The sequence below is a fragment of the Lampris incognitus genome, chromosome 14, assembly GCF_029633865.1.
Source record: "Lampris incognitus isolate fLamInc1 chromosome 14, fLamInc1.hap2, whole genome shotgun sequence".
Lineage (NCBI taxonomy): Eukaryota > Metazoa > Chordata > Actinopteri > Lampriformes > Lampridae > Lampris > Lampris incognitus.
Window position 1 is genome coordinate 12,093,531 of NC_079224.1, and position 21,275 is coordinate 12,114,805.

The window sequence follows — 21,275 nt, forward strand, 5'->3', positions numbered from 1 at the left end:
AAAACCACGTGTGTGCGTGTGTGTGTGTGTGTGTGTGTGCGCGCGCACACGCATGTGTTAGCGATGGGAATCGGAAGGGACCTCCTGATATAATACATCAGTTCATCAGGTGCCAAATTTGTTTTTTTGTTTTGTTTTTTTGGATTCTTTTCTCCCCAGTTGTATCCGGCCAATTACCCGATTCTTCTGAGCCGTCCCGGTCGCTGCTCCACCCCCTCTTCCGATCCAGGGAGGGCTGCAGACTACCACATGCCTCCTGTGATACACATGGAGTCGCCAGCCACTTCTTTTCACCTGACAGTGAGGAGTTTTGCCAGGGGGACGTGGCATGTGGGAGGATCATGCTATTCCCCCCCAGTTCACCCTCCCCCCCGATCAGGTGCCCCTACCGAGCAGAGGAGGCGCCAGTTGTGTCTGTAGGGAGGCCCCACCAAGCCGGAGGTAACACGGGGATTCGAACCAGCAATCCCTGTGTTGGTAGGCAACGGAATAGACCGCCATGCTACCCGGACGCCCTTCAGCTGCCAATTTGATATGTCTTGTGATTCTTTAAGTATTGAGGATTCTGGGGGCGCCGCAGTAGCTCACCTGGTACAGCACATACAAAGGTTGGGTGATTATGTCAAAATGTCCCTACTAACCATCGTCCGCCCAACAATTGGCGATTGCTGACCCCCCCCCCCCCGCCGCCCCCCCCCCCCTGAAAAAGAATATAGTATCCCCTTTTAGGGTTATTTTGTTTTTAAACCGGATGCAACCGGCAAGCCGAAAGACCTAATTGAAGTAATTTGCCGTCTTTGCAAATGAGTAGTGCCGGCAGAAGATTCTGACACTAACCAATTTGCATGGGCATTAATGTGAAAATCTAATTTTACATGAACATTACAGCTTATAGCCTGCTCTTCTTCAATTAAACAAAATATATCACCTTGAATAAAGCTATAAAGACAGGCTGAACAGCTGTCCAACACAATTTTTTGGGGGGGAAAAAAAAAGTCCACTGGCATCAGATGAAAGATGCCTCTGCTTGCAGCCTCCACATGAACAAATAAGAGATGACACAACTGCTGTTAAACAACTGCACATGCAGTTTTTGGTCTAGTTCTCAAATATGATTTATTAATTGACGTTTTTTGGCACCAATTGATTGGACAGCTGCGACTAAAGATGGCTTGGTTGGGCGTCCGGATAGTGTGATGGTCTATTCCGTTGCCCACCAACACAGGAATCGCCGGTTCGAATCCCCGTGTTACCTCCGGCTTGGTCGGGCGTCCCTACAGACACAATTGGCCGTGTCTGCGGGAGGGAAGCCGGATGTGGGTATGTGTCCTGGTCGCTGCACTAGCGCCTCCGCTGGTCGGTCAGGGGCGCCTGTGCAGGGGGGAAGGGGAACTGGGGGGAATAATGTGATCCTCCCACACGCTACTTCCCCTTGGCGAAATTCCTCTCTGTCAGGTGAAAAGAAATGGCTGACGATTCCACATGTATCGTAGGAGGCATGTGGTAGTCTGCAGCCCTCCCCGGATCGGCAGAGGGGGCGGAGCAGCGACCGGGACGGCTCGGAAGAGTGGGGTGATTGGCCGGCTACAACTGGGGGGGAAAAGGGGGGCAGGGAGACGGCCCGATTGTCGTTTAGTCACTGCCCTGTTTTGTGAGACTTGTGCGACTGAAATCAGTGCAACAAAACATGCATAAGGCCCAACTCCAACTGCCGGTTCCTATTTGCGCACATTTTGAATTGCACTTTTCAGGTTGATTGAGTTAAATTCTTGAGGGGGCAGACCATTAAATCAGCAAAATAAAAGGACAAAAATCACTCAAAAAATAGCTTAAAAAAATCTCAGCTAATTGCCTATATATTCGTTCAGTCGCTAAGCCTAGTGTGTACCACATGTCAAGCAAGGCTGTCCTTACTGCAGCAGCCTGGGTTCGAATCCGGCCCAGGCCCTTTGCTGCATGTCATCCCCTCTCTATCTACTGTCACTATCAGACAAAGTGGAGGGGGGGGGGAATAATATATATATAGTATTGATGATTCTGTATTGTTGGGATATTCGATATCACAAGTTTGTTTTGATTGCGGGTTAGTTTTTTTTAATACTGGGTTATAAAAGCAGCGGCTTGTTACTGTCGGTGATGTTCTAGATCGTTCGGGCAAACCAAACCCCTGAAGATGTTTTCCAAATGATGCTGCGTCGTCAAGAGTTTTTGCGTCGGTCTACATTTTTCTGAACAATAAGGAAGGAAGTGCAGCTTGCAAACATAAAGAGGTCAGATGTGCCTGGGTTAACACTGCCTTTTTTTTAAAAGTGATTAGCATATAGATGTATAGTATAACAGTGATACTGGTAGGCAGGTTTGCCATTGAAGGGAAGACATGATTTATTCTCTCAGATGTCTTGAATGTTTTTGGGTTGTTTTTATTTTCCGCCTTTATTTGACAGCTGAGAGAGAGAGAGAGAGAGAGAGAGAGAGAGAGAGAGAGAGAGAGAGAGAGAGAGAGAGAGAGAGAGAAGAGAGAGAGAGAGAGAGAGAGAGAGAGAGAGAGAGAGAGAGAGAGAGAGAGAGAGAGAGAGAGAGAGAGAGAGAGAGAGAGAGAGAGAGAGAGAGAGAGAGAGAGAGAGAGAGAGAGAGAGAGAGAGAGAGAGAGAGAGAGAGAGATGACACGACACGACACGACACGACACCGCAGCAAAGGGCCCCGGGCCGCTGCGGTAAGGACTCGGCCCTTGCGTGGTGCGTGCTCTCCCAGGTGTTTTCACGTGAAATAAGGTCCGCGCGTGAATTTGAAATAAACGGGCCGAACAGGAAACACTCCAGTCGTCCTCCTCTGTGTGTCTGTTGCCTTGTGGACGGTGTGTGTGTGTCCGGGCTGATGTGCGCCCGTTGCCACGGCGGTTGTGTTGCCACGGTACTTGACCAAGTTTACGAGCTGCCGTTTTTTCGTCACGTCAAGCGTTGGGTTGCCGTTTAGATCGTGAAGTCGGGAGTCGGCGCCAGACCTCGGATATAAACTGGGCGGGCGCCGCCGCCATGTTTGCTTTCGCTTTAGCGGTTTGACCCCGTGTGCACATGCTCATAGGAACAACGGAAGTGTGGAAGGGGTTTCAGCCCGGCGCTTTCGCCGCTTCGCCCGTTGCGAGCGTAATAAGAAATCATTTCATGCGTCAATAAAACAAACTGGAAATATTGATTCCGGAGTCGTCATGGTGACGTGAACATCGTCAGATAAAGTTCGTAACAATCCTGCTGGGTTTTTTAGGGGATTTTTTTTTCCTGTTATTTTTCCCCTCCCTGTGTGTGTGTGTGTGTGTGTGTGTGTGGTTCTGAGGGGTTGTAGTGGAGGGGTAATATCGGTGATGGTGCTGCTGGTGGTGTGTTCTACACTGTGTGTCAGGCCGGCTGCTATTCTTAGCACTTTTTCCTCCCTGTCCCATTCTGCAGTCGGTGGATCAGGTTACTGCACCGTGTGTGTGTGTGTGTGTGTGTGTGTGTGTGTGTGTGTGTGTGTGTGTGTGTGTGTGTGTGTGTGTGTGTGTGTGCGCGCGCTTACACTTGGGTCTAAACTAACTTCTCCACCCTGTACACTACCCCAGCCTCCTTCCTACCTGTCTATGCCAATCCTCTCCACTGTCTTCTCGTCCCACCTCGTGTCCCAACGACCACCGGTGCTCCCAGAAAGACATGCCCCCCACCCCTCTCCCATCAGCACTGACGTGAACTCCGGTGCTGTGGGTAAATGGTTGTTATTGTTAACAGTCAGGATCCGGCAGAGTTAAAGCACAGGAACACAGCGTTATAAATAAATAGACACATCTGCTGCTCACAAGAATGGGCCAGCCGGGCTTGGCCGCAGAAGCGGGCCTTTGCTGGGAAATATTTCTCAGCAAAACCTTTGTTTATTTGACCAGAAATGACTTTGATTTGCTTCTTGGAACGCTATAATCTGCTTTATTTTTATTTATTCCTGCATAAATTACCAGATTTAGATTTTGTTTTCAAATGAAGGTGAATTAATAGAGGATGTTGATCTTTTCAGGGAGGGAGGGAGAGAGAGAGAGAGAGAGAGAGAGTGAGAGTTTTTATGTAATATGTGTATAATTGACTTGAGCCTCTTCTCCATGCCTACACATTTATTTACCGTGTCACTGACGGGGGGTAGTCGGGCAAAGGAACAAAGACGTAATGGCGGTGCTCTAAAGTTGTAATCTGTTTGTACTTCAAATTGTTAAAACGGTTTTTTGCAGCTCGTTTTCATTTTCACTCTACCTCAAGTCGAAATGAAAGATCGAGCAGCTACGGTTTTTCCACGAGTTCCCCTCAGAAGGATCATAACCACCTTCCTCCGACCATAAGGTGCTTGAAACTCTTCAGTGAAGTGTGTCCTCGTAAGCCTCAGACCCTCTGAACACACACACACACACACACTCGTTTCACTATCCTTATGAGGACCCCTCACTGGCTACATTCATTTCCTAGCCCTTAATCCTAACCTTAACCACGCAAACTACATGCCTAACCCTAACCCTCAACCTAACCCTAATTCTAACCTTAACCCTAAAACCAAGTCCTAACCCTAAAATAGGCTGTTTTTCTTGTGAGGACCTCTAAAATGGCCACACAGGGTAGGTGGTTTCTGGTTTTTCTATCCTAGTGAGAACATTTGGTCCACATTAGGATATTTAAACATGTATACACACACACACACACTCACGCACTGTTGTTTCAGGCGAACAGCACCTGCTCCTGAAGAGCGCTCTTAGACAGCGTTGTGTGAAAAGCAGGTGCTGAGTGCTGCAAAGGAAATGGTCGGTAGTTGTTGCATAGGTTTCCTAACAAAAGAAAAATTCCTCCTACTTCATTATTAATTTTGCAGTAAGCCTATGAAACGTCAAACAAGTCTTCTGTTGCCAACACTTCGTGTTAATTTGTTTTCATTTCTCCATCTGCCTTTACAAAGGAGATGGAGCTACTGTTTCCTGCCCCTTCTTCACCGCTGTAGGTTGGAGCTCGATGTGTGTGTGTGTGTGTGTGTGTGTGTGTGTGTGTGTGTGTGTGTGTGTGTGTGTGTGTGTGTGTGTGTGTGTGTGTGTGTGTGTGTGTTGAAGTGGACTATTCTGAACAAACTGGATTTAACAGTGATAAATGTGAATGGTCACGTTGCTAGAACACACTCCTAACTATTAAACATGATGTGCAACCTCCTCATCTGGCCATCGTCATTCACTTGGTTTGTGTTAACACCATCAAACACTATTAAAATAGTAAATGGGGGGGGGGGGGGGCGTCCGGGTAGCGTAGTGATCTATTCCGTTGCCTACCAACATGGGGATCGCTGGTTCGAATCCCCGCGTTACCTCTGGCTTGGTTGGGCATCCCTACAGATACAATTGGCCGTGTCTGCGGGTGGGAAGCCGGATGTGGGTATGTGTCCTGGTCACTGCACTAGCGCCTTCTCTGGTCAGTCGGGGCGCCTGTTTGGGGGGGGGGTACCGGGGGAAATGGCGTGATCCTCCCACGCATGTCCCCCTGGCGAAACTCCTCACTGTCAGGTGAAAAGAAGCAGTTGGCGACTCCACATGTATGGGAGGAGGCTGCAGCCCTCCCCGGATCGGCAGCAGTGACCAGGATGGCTTGTAAGGGGGGGGGGGAGTAATTGGCCAGATACAATAGGGGGAGAAAAGGGGGGGGGGGTAACAAAATAGTAAACGGGGTCATTTTCAAACCTGTACAGTTTGCTTTGTTCCAAATTGGGGGCCAATTTTACTAAGACGCAGTTACAGATGGATTCAGTGTGGTTTCACAAAACAAATGTGAAACAACACTCGAACCCAAGAGAACCAGAATTTTTGAACAAATGTCATACACAAGCAAACTATTTCCTCATTGATCACCGTTCTTGTGCAGGAAATTGTCTTCGGGGATATACAAGCAGTCCGTGTGTGCTGACGGCTATTTTCCCAACCAACAGACCAAAGCTATAAAATGTAGCATGGGCCTCCGCTGTGTCGGCGGATCAATACCTTTGCTGTTACCCTCTGGTGCACTTTCCAGTTTTGTGCTTCGGCTCAGAATGTGTTTGTGAATCAGGCCAACATCTCTAAAATAAAAACGCGAAGCTGCATGTCATTACACAGAGACCTTCTGTCCTCAGACTCCTGCAGGACGAGGCTCACTCTAATGATCGCCTTCAAGTCTTTTATTAGAACTGGGGACATATTTTCAAGAGTTCTGTTCAAAAAATTATACTGTCTGCCACTATTAAGTGATTGCTTGTATCCAAGTTATTTAGGAGTCATTTTGAAACCTCTTTAAACGGAGGAGGATAGAACGGTTCTGAAACCTTTCCAAATTTCAAGTTGCGATCATTTGTCCAAAACAAATTCCATGCACATCTGGGTGGAAGCCCTTCAATTGCTGCTATCATTCAGAGTTGTGCGGTGTATGGTTCCATGCCAAGCTAATCCAGGCTTTTCTCCTCGTGAAGTAGTGGAGTGTAGTCGTCAAGACGGACGTTTGATCTTGCCTTGAAAACTGCCCAAGGTTAATTGTGGTGTTCGCAGGGGCTTATGCAGCCCCGAGCTGTTCGAGAAACACAGCAAACGCCAACACCAAACTGGCAAATGCCCAAATACTTCTGTAATTATAGTCACGCCCTCCTCTCCTTGTCCGTGGGCCAGATTGGAGTCGTGTCAGCGTTTGTTTTCTGGTCTGGTCCCACAATTGTCCAGGCCGCTTTAATACCCCAGTTGCTCTGTTCTCTTTACACTGACATGCTTGCTGTGCGTTGCTCATTCTCCCTCTCAGCTTTCTAAATGACAATGCTGCGTACCGGCTATCTGCTGACTAATGACAGACCTCACTCCAGCCTTGCTTTAGCATTAAGGTAGAGAAACATTCTGAACAACGATTCCTGTTTGTACCATGTTGTTGCTCCTAATTGCAAAGTGTCACAATGTTGGTGGACTCTTTGTGAGAATTCCCCAGTTTTGCTCGATGCTAGTTAATGGGAATTTGTGCTGAGAGACACAATTGCGTACTCCACTTCTGTTCAGAGAAACTGATTGAAATCTTAAGTGTTAATTGTCTCCATTGCAAATTCGATTTAATTTCAACAATGATTTTTAGAACTGGCTAGATAACCTGTATAGCTTTCAATGCCCTGCACCTTTCTAATCATGGACCTGTCAGTGAAGCAGTGTGGCTGCCAGTTTTACCCCACCATACAGTGGTTATCCCTGCAACTATAACAGCAGCAACTGCCTTGAGCTGGTGACCTGAAAGTTATAGTTTCACCCACCCCCCAAAAAAAAAACTTCCATGGGAAAATCTCTGCAGGGAAGAAATGTATGTTGAAGTTGAATGCACGCTGGGTAAAGGGAATGCCCCAAGAATTTTTTTTTGATGGCTTGCCAGTAGTGGCCTATTGGCTGATTTATTGACCGGCTTGCCAGTAGTGGTCTGTTGGCGGATTTATGTTAAAATGCTGTATGCATGTTCGGCTTGGTCAGGCGTCCCTACAGACATAATTGGCTGTGTCTGCGGGTGGGAAGCCGGATGTGGGTATGTGTCCTGGTCGCTGCACTAGCGCCTCCTCTGGTTGGTCAGGGCGTCTGTTCGGGGGGGGGAGAGGGAACTGGGGGAAATAGCGTGATCCTCCTGCGCACTACATCCCCCTGGCAAAACTCCTCACTGTCAGGTGAAAAGAAGCAGCTGGCGACTCCATATGTTTTGGAGGAGGCATGTGGTAGTTTGCAGCCCTCCCCGGATCAGCACAGGGGGTGGAGCAGTGACCGGGACGACTCAGAAGATTGGTGTAATTGGCCAAGTACAACTGGGGAGAAAAAGTGGGAGAAAAGCCCCCAAAAAAATTAATAATAATAATAAATTACTGTACATGAGAGTGCAAGAAGCCGGGAGGGGGAGTCTGTAAAAATTATGAACTCCGCTAAATGACCATTGTGGCACTATTAGGCCTCAGTCTCCTCTTCAACTGCCAAGCACAATACTTGTCCTGGTTGAGGCAGAACCCAAGTAGTTGTAGTACCTCTATGGTTGCTGCAGCATGTGCTACTTAATACATTGAGCCCCCCATACACTGCAATATCAGCTGTCACAAGGCTGTCTCCGGAAAAAAATGTCTTAACGTGGGGAAATTGTTGGTTTTGAACGGTGGTCGACTGTCTTGGGTCATTTAGTGTGACGGGGTTAAAGACAACCAACAGTCTCGTCATAGGCTCTGAAGTACTAACAGTGTCAGAAATGTCAGAAATTTTCATCTTTAATTGTATAGTGTGGCAGGGGATATAACAATTAAAAAAAACTTATGGTGATGACACCATCCTGATGAGTGACCAATTAGAATATATGTTATTAATATAATATCCTATAATTATTTTTAACAAGGGGATTACACATCTCGTTACTTTGTCTTTCTCTCCCCCCCTCTGTTTGTTTGTGTGAATTTGTTGCTCTCGGGGAATTGATGAAAGTTTTCTACTCACCTAAATTACCTGTGTGTGGACAGTTTCGTCTAAAGGATCTGGAGATATTGCTACACTCTAAATTCACTCTGGAGAACTGCAAACCCATGTTGCCTCTTTTTTTTGGGTGTCTCTCCAGACAAAAAAATTTTTTGTTGTGCATTAATGCAGCTGCATGTTTTTTCCATGAGACCATTTTAAATGTCCCTGAGGCAGTGTCACCTATTTGCAGTGGGGACTGTGGACTCTTCTATACGGTGCAGAATCCTGGACCCTAACAAAAGCTATGCAGAGAAAAAAAATACAAGCCTTGGAACTTAGAGCATATAGAAGAATGCTGCAAATCTCATACACAGCCCACGTCATCAACACTGAAGTGCTGAACAGAGTTAAGGAAGCTATTGATCCCCATGTTAGTTTACTGACAATGGTTAAAAAAAAAAGAAAGAGATTAAACTGGTTTGGGCATGTTTGCCAAACAAAGGACATCCTGCAAGGCCTGGTAGAAGGGACCAGGAGGAGAGGGAGACCAAGAAAAACCTGGGTAAACAACATCAGAGAATGGCAACAGATGAGCGTAGTGGAGGCGGGGAGAGCTGCGATGGATAGGGAACGGTGGAAGAGACTTGTTGAGGCATCAGCTGTGCTCCTATGACCTCCATGGTTACGGAACTGATGATGATGACTGTGGATTTGCTGTCGACCACTGTAGGTTTTTTGTTGCTGTTCTGACAACGTGACAGTACTTTTGCTTCAACTTGTACATTGTGATCGGGGGATTGTATCACGATGTTAACTTTTTGTGTGTGACATGCACTAGAAGACAGCCAGAATCGTATGGTGTTTGGGAACTTTAGTCTTGCCACACAAACCACAATACACGGGCTCAGCCATGCTGATGAGTAGGCTTTGCTGATTACAAGCAGCTGGAAAGGTTCCTATCAGAGCCCAGATGATGCTGGAGAGAGTCCCTAAATTTGTGATTCACGCAGCCTTGCCTTATTGTTTCTTCTCTCTATGCCGTCACGGTTTAAGGTCAGTCCAGATAGGGGGAGAAAGAGACAAGCAATGGAAACTCCAAAGAAACACCCCTTCAAATACTGACCTTCTTAGCCTGCGTTGGGAAATGCGTCACACTTTTTGACAAATACTGGACTGGACACAGTAACTGATTATGCTGTTCACCAGAAACGTAGCCTTTAAAACGGTGTCTGTAAAGCATTATAATTAAGGTTTATCTTGACATCTCCCTTGGTCTTGCCAATGTGTTTGTCTTTGGTCCCTTTGTCTGTCTCTCTCCATCTCTCTCAATCAGTCCATACACTTGGCCAGTGGGCTGAGATGTTGCTTATCGTCCTATTTTTTTTCTTTTCTGTTTACAGGTGCATGATGAACCTACTGCGCTGCAGCTGTCACAGCTAGTCAGGCGCCCGCACCATGGCCAAACCCGGGAGCGACCGAGATGGAGCCATGGTGGACAAGCAGGCGGGGAAGAAGGTACGCAGACACACATGCACACACAGATGATAGCACATAAGATGACTTGGATATGTGCTGAAGTAGTTTTATATATATATATATATATATATATATACATACATACATCATGTGTGTGTTTCCTTATGCTAAGATTTTCATTAGGAGTGACGAAGAAGGACAGTACTAGGAACGAGTATATTAGAGGGACAGCTCAGGTTGGACGGTTTGGAGACAAAGCAAGAGAGGCAAGATTGAGATGGCTTGCACATGTGTGGAGGAGAGATGCTGGGTATATTGGGAGAAGGATGCTGAATATGGAGCTGCCAGGGAAGAGAAGAGGAAGGCCAAAGAGGAGGTTTATGGATGTGGTGAGGGAGGACATGCAGGTGGCTGGTGTGACAGAGGAAGATGCAGAGGACAGAAGAAATGAAAACGGATGATCTGCTGTGGCGACCCCTAACAGGAGCAGCCGAAAGTAGTAGTAGTAGATGTATGTTTCCTTGCTTTGCACATCTGTTGCCAACATCCAGAACCTCAGTTATGTTCAAGTTTCAATACCAGGATTAAGTTGTCGTTCACTGTCAGTTAAACTTAGAACAAAGTAAACACATTCCGCTCAATGTGCTGACTTGATTTCCGTATGCGCAGGATGTGCAAGCATTGCCATAGAAACTATTTTGTAATTTTAAAAGTTGCCCCCCCCCCTTTTTTTTTTAATTTTTTTATGCAGGTTATTTTTAACTGTAGTTGTTAACTTTTTTGTTCTGCTGGAACAATTCAGCAGAACAAGGATTGGGGATGAGGATTAAAATTAAATGAGGATTAAAATAAAAGTTGATCTACGCCTGTAATTCTCACACTCAGTGGGATTTCAAATGTACATTTTTGGTACATGTGTCATCTGGGCACTGGCAGAGTGCGACTCACTTTCTAGCTATGCTTCCAGAGTCTTTATGCCTGTTGGCATTACAAAGCTATTAGTTTTATGCCTTTTCCACACTAATATGGATATTTTGCAAAATGAACGTTTTCCTCTACGTTTTGGCTTCTCATCCACACACAGAGGCGTTTAAGGTTACCAGACTCATACACGGCAACGGTCTCGCTAAAAACGGAACCGTTTTTCCTTGGTAGAGGCTAGTTCCCATCGATGCAGAGAACGGTCAACTGAGCATGCGCAAGTACTCGTTGCCTCCTCGTTTGGGTAGGTTAGGGTTGGGGCGGGGTTAGGGTTGAAGTTAGCTAATCAGACGCAGAGTAGGGGCGGGTCTTCTTAGAATCCTAGCGCCCGGATGCTACGCGGGGCGTGGTAGAGGCATTTCGCGCATGCTCAGTTGACCGTTCTCTACTCCCATTTCCGTTCTCTGCATCGATGGGAACTAGCCTCTACCGTTTTTTCTTTGCGTTTTAAAAATAGTTCCGCGTTCAGACGACGTCGTTTTGAATGCGATCCGCATGCGCACGGATCCGCAAAAAAAACAAACTGAAAACGCTGTAGTGTGCATGCCGGGCCAGTAGTTGGCGGTGAAACGTTGTAGTTAGAGAGCCTTTCGGTGGGCCCCAATACAAATGCGCCTGCGCACAAACGCGTTCTTTTTTTCAGCGCGGTGAGTAAACGGAACAGACGATGGCGAGTGTACGCTCGAAAACATCATGTTGCCGTGGACGGACAACGAAGTGGAGCTGGAGGAGCGTGAATAAATTTAGCAGCGATAACAGCACAAACACGGCTCGGTAATCCGCCATTGTTAAATGTTGTCGTCTTACCTTTTTTTTTTGTGTCTTACTCACGCATGGCTATTTGACTGAAAACAATACGCATATGCGAAGTGGAGCAGTGACGTCGCCGTTTCAACAGGAACCGGTACACGGCGACGCTGGAGTTGCGTTTTCAGAAGATCTCACTCTGGAACCATCCATCCATTATCCAGGGCCCCGGGCATGCCGGAGCCTGTCCCAGCAGTCATTGGGCGGCGGGCGGGGAGACACCCTCGGTAGGCCGCCAGGCCATCACGGTGTTCACGCTGGAACCCGCTTTCAAAAGATTGCGTTTTCAGGCCCCCAAAACGCCGTTGTGGTGTGAACGAACGGCCCAAACGCAACAATACTTTACTGTTTAATAAAACGCCTTCTAAAGGGCAGATTTAAAAAATAAATAAAACAAAACTCCAGTTTCTATGTTCTGTGTGGGCGCAAAACGGAGCGTTCGGGAAACGATGACGTCGCGTTTGTGTAATGAGCATGCGCTTGAAGCAAAAACAATGGCGGACAATGGCTGTCCACACAAACGCATCGCATTTTGCGTTCGGATTCGCCTTAGCACTGTGTGCCAGAAAGGCGTTAGGTAAATGTGAAGAAACAGATATCAAATAACTAAATAAAATAATGATTAGCTATTTTTGTTTTAAGTCACTACCGCCAAAGGAAACTAAGCTCACTACGCATGCTCAGAATGGTCTTCTCTGGTATTGACGTATTGTTGATGTAGACTTTATCGCCACCTGCTGGCCCGATTGCGCACTTGTAGTCGTTTTTGCGTTCTGGGTACGGAGACACTTTGTTTAATGGTCATGTGGGCCGATTTTTTTCTTTTATAACAAGGAGAAAATATTCATTTAGAACAATATATGTGTATGTGTGGTCAAGGCCTTAAACTCTGACAAAGGCGGGAGCTAGATAGGCAAAATATCATGATCGGCTACTTTAATTAAGAAAACGTAGCTGATGTTTGGTTTGTAAGATTTAAAGACATTTTTTGAGTGAGAATCTGCTTCTGTGATTTGTTCCCCTAGTTTTATTCCTAGTAAACACAACTCTTCCATGTCTATCTAAGGAGGTAACCTTAATATGGCATTATTTTTTCCTGACCTCCAGCCATTCTAAATGATAGCTTGACAGAGACCCTGCCTGGGGAATATTATTTTGAGCGAGGCTTTATTCTGTAAAACCTGCCCACTGTCCTCATGATCTAAACAATACACAACAGAGCCACATCCCAGTCTGTAATATGACCAGTCCACACTCCAAGCAAGCTTTAGTCCCATCTGAAACTTTACCCCCATGCTGAACCCTGGTCTATTGTTGTCCGTATGTTCTCAATAGTTTAGTTTTCTGAGTGTATCTGTCTTGATGTATTCACTGTTGTTAAGAAACACATGCGTCCACATTTTGCTGTATTTACGCTTGTTTTGTTTCCACTTCCAACTGTCAGCACAGTCCTGATTGTGAAGGAACACAAGCACTACTTTTCTGTGTCCATAGCTCGCTGTCTATGCCATGCCTAATTTTAATTCTCCTTATGACAGAGCAAAGACAAGTTATCTCCTTTCACCAAAACGCCGAAGCTTGACCGGAGTGAACTGTCAGGGAAGGAAGGGAAAGCCAAGTCTTCCATGAAGCGCAAGCTATCCTTCACAGCCAGCCCGCCCCGGACAGAGGAGCGAGACTCGGACACGGGTAAGAACTGCTGTTTCTGTGCCTCTCTGCTCCTCCCCTCCCTTATAACTCTCCAACCACCTCCCCGTGCTCCCATAGACATGCTGCTGGCTCACCGCCATGTCCCCACACTGCCCCCCTGTGGCAAGATCCGGGCCCTGTGATACTGACTGAAGGTCAGAGCCACTACTTGCTTTGCATCAGGACCCAAACTTGACCTCCCCTTTGTTGCCCCTGTTGTGTCTGATAACAACTTAGTTTTTTCTTTGTGAGAAAGGGGTGCTAATAGTAGAGAAAAATCCAATTGGAAAATGCATCAAAGCAAAATCATGGTGAGATTTGAAATTTTCCTGATGTTCCATCTCAAATAGAAAAAGTTTTGTCAAATCTTGAACATTGAGGCGTCCGGGTAGCATGGTGGTCTATTCTGTTGCCTACCAACACGGGGATCGCTGGTTCGAATCCCCGTGTTACTGCCGGCTTGGTCGGGTGTCCCTACAGACACAATTGGCCGTGTCTGTGGGTAGGAAGCCGGATGTGGGTATGTGTACTGGTCGCTGCACTAGCGCCTCCTCTGGTCGGTCGGGGTGCCTGTTCGGGGGGGGGGACTGGGGGGAATAGTATGATCCTCCCACGTGCTCCGTCCCCCTGCCAAAACTCCGCACTGTCAGGTGAAAAGAAGCGGCTGGCGACTCCACATGTATTGGAGGAGGCATGTGGTAGTCTGCAGCCCTCCCCGGATCGGCAGAGGGGGTGGAGCAGAGATTGGGACAGCTTTGAAGAGTGGGATAGTTGGCCAAGAACAATTGGGGAGAAAAAGGGGGGGAATCAAAAAAAAAATCTTGAGCATTGATTTGAGTGCCCCACAGTGTATCCCTAATGCAAAGCCATGTAGTATTTCATATTGAACCCTTTGGGCTTTTCAGCCTTTAAACCAATGCCCTCCATTGTCAGGCGCTGTTGTGTGAGAATTTAAAATGATAACTGCATAGAATGGACAGACTTCTCCTAATGGTTTTCCACAGGATTGGGGTGGAATATTGGTATTTTTTATGGGGATGTTGTATCATTTGAAAAGAGATGCCACTTTTTGGAAACTGACGTTTGCTCTGTACCCCAGCCCTTTAATCCCATGTTGTGTTTTGTCACTTGAGTTTTTAACTTGAGCTTTTTGTTATCTTGTGTAAATGGACTACACTCTATTACTATCATTTCATTAGCAGTTTTTTTAGAGTTGAGCTTAGATCTGAAAACGGGGTGGTATATTCTAGGTATATTATTACTACAACTGAAAGGCCTTGAAGTTGTGTGCTCTGGTCTCTAGGTTACCCATGATTTGCCTTGGCCTCTGTATAGCAGATCACTGTGGACCTCTTCCCATTGTGTGGTCCAGCATTACTCTAGCAGATGAATGCCATTGTGGCCTAAGACCTCCCCCCGCAACCGTTGTTTGCTCTTCGTTTCCCCCGTGGAACAGATGATGAAAGAAAGGGGTGCAGTCACTCCGCTGACCGCTTTCAGATCTTCTTCCCCATCCCCCCATGTTGCCATGACTCATAATCTGCGTGCAGTGTGTGTGTGTGTGCGTGTGTGTGTGTGTGTGTGTCCAAGTATGTGGGAGACGAAAAAGGAGAGTGAGCGTGTGTTAATGCAGTGCTTTCCCACCCCACCTCCTCACCCACTCTCCCCGTCCCTCTCCACTCTCCTCTCTGCTTTGCACTGTAGATGACTCAGACCCCGGGCAGTCGAGTGAGGCCTGGGGAGAGAGATTAGTGCCTCCCTGCAGGATATACGCAGGTAACCGTTGCAGAGCCGTGACCTCAGAATCCCCCCCCCCTTTCTCCCTCTCTTTTAGCACTCTATCTTGGGTCCTCCTCGAGTCTCGTCACCCCTTTACGCTGCTATGCCACCGCCGTTAATGCACAATTGTACTCACACACACGCACACATGCACGTGTGTGTGTTTTCACTCTGCATCCTCCTCTTCCTGTTGGCACTCACACATGTCTGTTAAATAATGACCAGCTCATTGAGACAGAGGGCCCAAAGAATGCTACTCGCACTTGGCTGGCTTTAAGAGAATGCTACTTTGTTCGGTTTGTTGTTTTAATTTGTTACTTTCAAACCTCGTGCTTGTAATCTGTTTTTCTGCGCATTTGACAGATACAAGGTGAGAGGGATGAAGTGCCGATGGTGCCAGTACCTGAAACTAAACCTTGTTTTTTTGCTGTATTCTTGCTGTTGTCACTGCTTCTAAGGGCTTTCTGAATCTCTTTTTTTTTTTTGGTAGATAAAGATGGACCAGACAAGAAGAAGGTGAAAAAGGAGGCTGGAGCCAAGAAGTCGCAGGCTCCCAAGCTTCTGTTTGGGTACCCTCTGTCAGAGCGCAAGCAGATGGCTCTCCTGATGCAGATGACTGCCAACAGCCCAGGTCTGTATGGAGTGCCCCTCTTAACCTCAATGCGTCTTCAAGATGGCTGCCACTATATCTCTGAAAAGGATGAGTCATTATGCTAAACGGCAGCCTGAAAAATGGGCTGTGCAGTAATTCAAGGTTGTTTGAGAACAGGCCAGGCCTAATGTTTGATTTGGCTCTTTGCATTGTAAGCAAGCTCTCTTCCCTGTGTTGTTTTGAAAAGATTATGATTTATTTTATTGTTTTTGGTGGTTGGGGTGTCCCTCATGTAACAGACGCACTGACCAAGAACACATTCCTATTTACAGTAGTGGCTTGGGGGTAGTCATGCTAGGGGAAGGAAATTTGTTACTGTTGGCCACTGAGCTGGTCCCCTGGAGCTGTTGAGGGTCAGGAATCTTGCTCAAAAGCACCTTAACACCAGTTACTTGAGTTCACTTCCTCCTGCTTAAATTTGAGCTGTCAACTTTTCAGTGATGAGCTCGCATCGACTGCCGAGGCTGTGGCTGTCCCCATATGTGAAAGTCATTTGCCGCTATGATGCATTTTCTTTTTGTCTTTCTTTTGTTGTTCAAGTATTCCTGTTTTGTTTTTTTTGTGTCCAGACTCCACTCCCAGCCATCCCTCGCAGGCAACACCTGTGCAGAAGAAAGTGCCCAGCAGTGCCTCGTCCAGGCAAAAGGACAAGGTCAACAAAAGGAACGAGCGAGGGGAGACGCCCCTTCACATGGCAGCCATCCGCGGCGATGCCAAGCAAGTCAAAGAGCTCATTAGCCTGGGGGCCGACGTCAATGTGAAAGACTTTGCCGGTATAAAGCCCTACTTGTCGTCATGTGACATTTACACAGATGCAATTTGGTCTATTTCATTACATCTGTCATGTTTTTGAATTAATACAAAGCTGACTAGGAGCTGCTAACTGATCCAAAGTCATATTTTCTTGTGCCATAGATCAATGCTGGTAAATACATTTTTTTCCCTCTTATAAACATGAAAAATGACAAGCAGGTCAATAAGCTACATCGGGGGAAGAATCCCAGAATGCACCAGCCAGTTTATCTAATGTACCTGCCATCAAAATTTTTAAGCATTACAGGGTAGTGGTGCCTCTTGTCATTAGAGGCCATGTGTATGTATACAGGTTTCCCTTCTAACTATAAATGGCACCATCAGACTTCATCAATTAGTCCAAACCTCTCTGGATGAACGGACTCTCATCAGTGAAATTAGCTGATGTTGGTCAAAGAAAGTTGAATCAGTTCATCTGGGCACAACATTTATTGAGTGAAATGTTTCATCACTCCTCTAAGTGACCTCTTCAGTCTAAACTGACTGCAGGTATCCCCACCCTTATAAACAATAGGAACGATAACAAAAGGATGAGGATGTGCACATCCTTGATAGGGAGGAATACTGGTTTGAACGGGGAGTCAAAGGGGCCATCTATTTGAAGAGGGAATGACCATCCCTGACTTGAAGGTGGGGTCTAAGAGTACATCTGTCGCCATCTTACAATGCTGTGATGCAAACATTCCCAAATCTTCTGAATAGCACTCATGGCTGTTGAAACTCTAGTTGATGGTCACACCTATTTGTATATGAAACTGATCGTTGGTTTCGGTTGTTATGCCACTGTATTGTTTATAAGGGTGGGGATACCTGCAGTCAGTTTGGACTGAAGAGGTCACTTAAATGAGTGATGAAACATTTCTGTCAATAAACGTGTCTGGGGTGTCCGGGTGGCGTGGCGGTCTATTCTGTTGCCTACCAACACAGGGATCACTGGTTCGAGTCCCCATGTTACCTTCGGCTTGGTTGGATGTCCCTACAGACACAATTGGCCATCTCTGCAGGTGGGAAGCCGGATGTGGCTATGTGTCCTGGTCGCTGCACTAGCGCCTCCTCTGGTCTGTCGGGGGCGCCTGTTTGAGAGGGAACTGGGGGGAATAGCATGATCCTCCCACGCTCTATGCCCCCCTGGTGAAACTCCTCATTGTCAGGTGAAAAGAAGCGGCTCCACATGTATCAGAGGAGGCATGTGGTAGTCTGCAGCCCTCCCCAGATGACAGAGGGGGTGTAGCAGCGCCCGGGATGGCTCGGAAGAGTGGGGTAATTGGCTAAGTACAGTTGGGGAGAAAAATGGGGGAAAATCAAAAATAGACAAATAGATAAATAAACGTTGCGACCAGATGAGCTGATTTAACTTTCTTTGATTTTCTTACCTGGATTATTGAGCATGCATAAAGACATAGCTACCCTGCATACATGTGGCCCCCCACACAGTGGCTAGTGATAAGACAAACTTGCCATTTGTTTTTCCTCCAGGCTGGACTCCTCTTCATGAAGCCTGCAACCTTGGTTACTATGATGTGGCTAAGGTACTAATAGCAGCAGGTGCGGAGGTCAACACGCAGGGTCTAGATGATGACACGCCGCTCCACGATGCGTCCAGCAGCGGACATAAAGATGTAAGAGCTTAACCTGAGGCCATGTGCTGCTGCAAGACACGCCACTATTACAGAATTCTTTTTTAGACCTTAAAAAAAGTGTACTTATTTTGGGGGGGGGGGTGATTTAGGCCTGATATGTACACTGATGGGCCAAAACATTATGACCACCTGCCTAATATGCTGTTGGTCCTCCATGTACCGCCAAAACAGCACCGACCCACCAAGGCATTGACTCTACAAGACCCCTGAAGGTGTCCTGTGCTATCTGAGACCAAAACATTAGTAGCAGATCCTTCAAGTCCCAGAAGTTGTGAGGTGGAGCCACCATGGATTGGACTTGTCGGCCCAGCACATCCCACAGATGCTCAATCAGATTGAGATCTGGAGAATTTGAAGGCCACGGCAACGCCTCGAACACTTCATCATGTTCCTCAAACCATTCCCGAACAATATGTACAGTGTGGCAAGGGCGCATTATCCTGCTGAAAGAGGCCACTGCCATTAGGGAATACTATGGCCGTGAAGGGTGTACATGGTCTGCGACGATGTTTAGGTAGGTGGCACGTGTCACATTGACGTCCACATGAATGGCCGGATCCAGGGTATCCCAGCAGAACATTGCCCAGTACATCACACTCCCTCTACCGACTTGTCATCTTCCCACAGTGCATCTTAGTGCCATCACTTACCCAGGTAAATGGCACACACGTAGATGGCCATCCTCATGTTCTAACAGAAAATGGGACTCATCCAACCAGGCGACCTTCTTCCACTGCTCCATGGTCCAGTTCCGACACTCGCATGCCCATTGTACGTGCTTTCGACGATGGAGAGGGGTCATTATGGGCACTCTGATCAGTCTGTGGCTACGCAGCTCCATACAAAGCAGAGAGCGATGCCCTGTGTGTTGTGACACATTCCTCCTTTAACCATCATTAAAATTATCTGTGACTTGTGCCACAGTATAAACCTTCTGTCAGTTCAGACCAAACAGGATAGCCTTCGTTGCCCTCGCGCATCGATGAGCCTTGGGTGCCCAACACCCTGTCACCAGTTTGTGGTTTGTCCCTCCTCAGACCACTGTTGGTAGGTACTCACCACTACTGACTGGGAGTACCCCACAAGCCTTGCCGTTTCAGAGATGCTCTGACCCGGTCGTCTGGCCATGATAGTTTGGCCCTTGTCAAAGTCGCTCAGGTCTTTACTCCTGCCCATTTCTACTGCATCCAGCACGTTGGCTACAAGAACTGATTGTTCACTTCCCATCTAATCGACCCAGACCTTGACATGTGCCCTTGTTTGGAGATGACCAACGTTATTCGGTTCACCTGCGAGTCATCATATTTTTGCTCATCAGTGTATATTATAACTGGGGAAATATAAAACAACTGTCATTTAATACAGTGTAATAATTGTGATTAACTATATCGTGTTCTGGCCCCATATCACCCAGACATAATTTTGAACTTCAGCAAAAGAAAGCCATGTCTGAAACAAATACGGCATTCTGAAAAGGATAACAAAACCCAGTCTTTGACAAACCCCAGTAATTTCAAACATTTCCTCTATACTGTGGTCACGATTGTTTGTGCAACAAGTTTTGTCTACTGGAACGTGCATGTTAATACTTAATCCGTCCGGATTTTGGTTTCCCCTAGCCTTTCTCTGTGTTTTGTCAGTATATGCAGAAAATTATGTTGCTTAAATGTAGTATACTCCAGCTTGGCAAAGCAGTCAAGATTATACTGGAGAAGAATTTTCAAAACACGCAGGTCACATTTCGCTCTCAGTAATTTGTTTGGTGGTGCTGTTCGGTACATCCTGTTTAATTTTAGTTTAAACTGAAGCTCCACCGGTTCGTCACCTTTGTCTTGTTTTATTCCGTCACAGGATAATGAATACGCCACTTCCCCCGTTTTTGTTTTTATGCAGATCGTGAAGCTGCTCCTACGACACGGCGGTAATGCGTTCCAGGCCAACAAGCGTGGGGAGCGGCCAGTGGACGTGGCAGACTCCCAAGAGTTGGAGCAGCTGTTGAAGGGAGAGGGGCCCCTGTCAGATCAAGAGGACAGCTTATCAGGTATGCAGAAAAGCTACTTGTGTTTGGCTCCCCTGTTGCTGATAATGGCATTTTAACATATAAGCCATTAAGTGGTTGCTTTTATCTAATCCACCTTTACAGTAACGTGAATAAATACAATTTGAGCGTAAGAGGCCCCGGTGGGAATCAGTCTCTTAACTATTTAAAAATTACACGGGTTAAGTTTCCTTAACAGTTTTTTTCCCGCCAAATGGTTCACTATAATATTGTAATTCATTTTGGAATAACATAATTCATTTTTATTGGCTTTCCTTTAATTAATCACTTCTTGGAAGTGTATAATTTTTATTTTTTTGAAAGGACGTCAGGACAGTGCTATTGATGATATTTCGTTGTATTTTTATTTTGACAGTGTTTAACACTAGAACGACCGGGATTTCACTCCTACCGAAAATGACCATGGGCGGTCAAAATGTCCACCGGTTTTTAAACTCTATATTTTGTCAAGCTAAATACCCGATTGAGATATTGATGCATTGCATATGTTAGTATGTCTGTTAGGGAACGACTGACGCCAAAATTAACATTTTAACAACTATAATACTATTTCTAAACAATTTAAACTTCAGAGAGACATGGTCGAACTTGAATAGCAAAATTGAAAAAGTGAAAATATTACCTTTAAAAACCAAACGGAAAACACATATTGCCAATCTAACAATGTAATGTAAAAATGTAAAAAAAGAACTGAAGATAACCATTTAAACAGTCCCAAACAAGGACCGAAAGTTAAAAACTACTAGAACGACCATGGACGGTCATTTTGACCACCAGGGTTTTTAAACTCTATACTGTGTCAAGATAAATATCCAATGGAGATATTAATGCATTACATATGTTAGTATGTCTGTTAAGAAACTAACTGACATCAAAAATTAACATTTTAACTACTTTAATACTGTTTTTCAAAC

The 21,275-nt window shown here is 46.2% G+C and overlaps 1 protein-coding gene across 3 annotated transcripts in view; it reads left to right on the forward strand.

Moving 5' to 3' along the window:
- Nucleotides 1-21,275, forward strand: part of ankrd12 (ankyrin repeat domain 12) — a 55,671-nt gene that overhangs the window by 19,596 nt on the left and 14,800 nt on the right. Inside the window, exons 2-9 of one of the 3 annotated variants that reach the window (XM_056292657.1) lie at nucleotides 9,866-9,980; nucleotides 10,114-10,452; nucleotides 13,268-13,418; nucleotides 15,123-15,194; nucleotides 15,688-15,828; nucleotides 16,419-16,622; nucleotides 18,139-18,281; nucleotides 20,196-20,343. In XM_056292657.1, coding sequence (XP_056148632.1) covers nucleotides 13,355-13,418; nucleotides 15,123-15,194; nucleotides 15,688-15,828; nucleotides 16,419-16,622; nucleotides 18,139-18,281; nucleotides 20,196-20,343 — 772 coding nt within the window. In that variant the 5' untranslated portion in view covers nucleotides 9,866-9,980; nucleotides 10,114-10,452; nucleotides 13,268-13,354. The remainder of the gene's footprint in view (nucleotides 1-9,865; nucleotides 9,981-10,113; nucleotides 10,453-13,267; nucleotides 13,419-15,122; nucleotides 15,195-15,687; nucleotides 15,829-16,418; nucleotides 16,623-18,138; nucleotides 18,282-20,195; nucleotides 20,344-21,275) is intronic. The other 2 variants (XM_056292655.1, XM_056292656.1) reach the window with 2 other exon arrangements.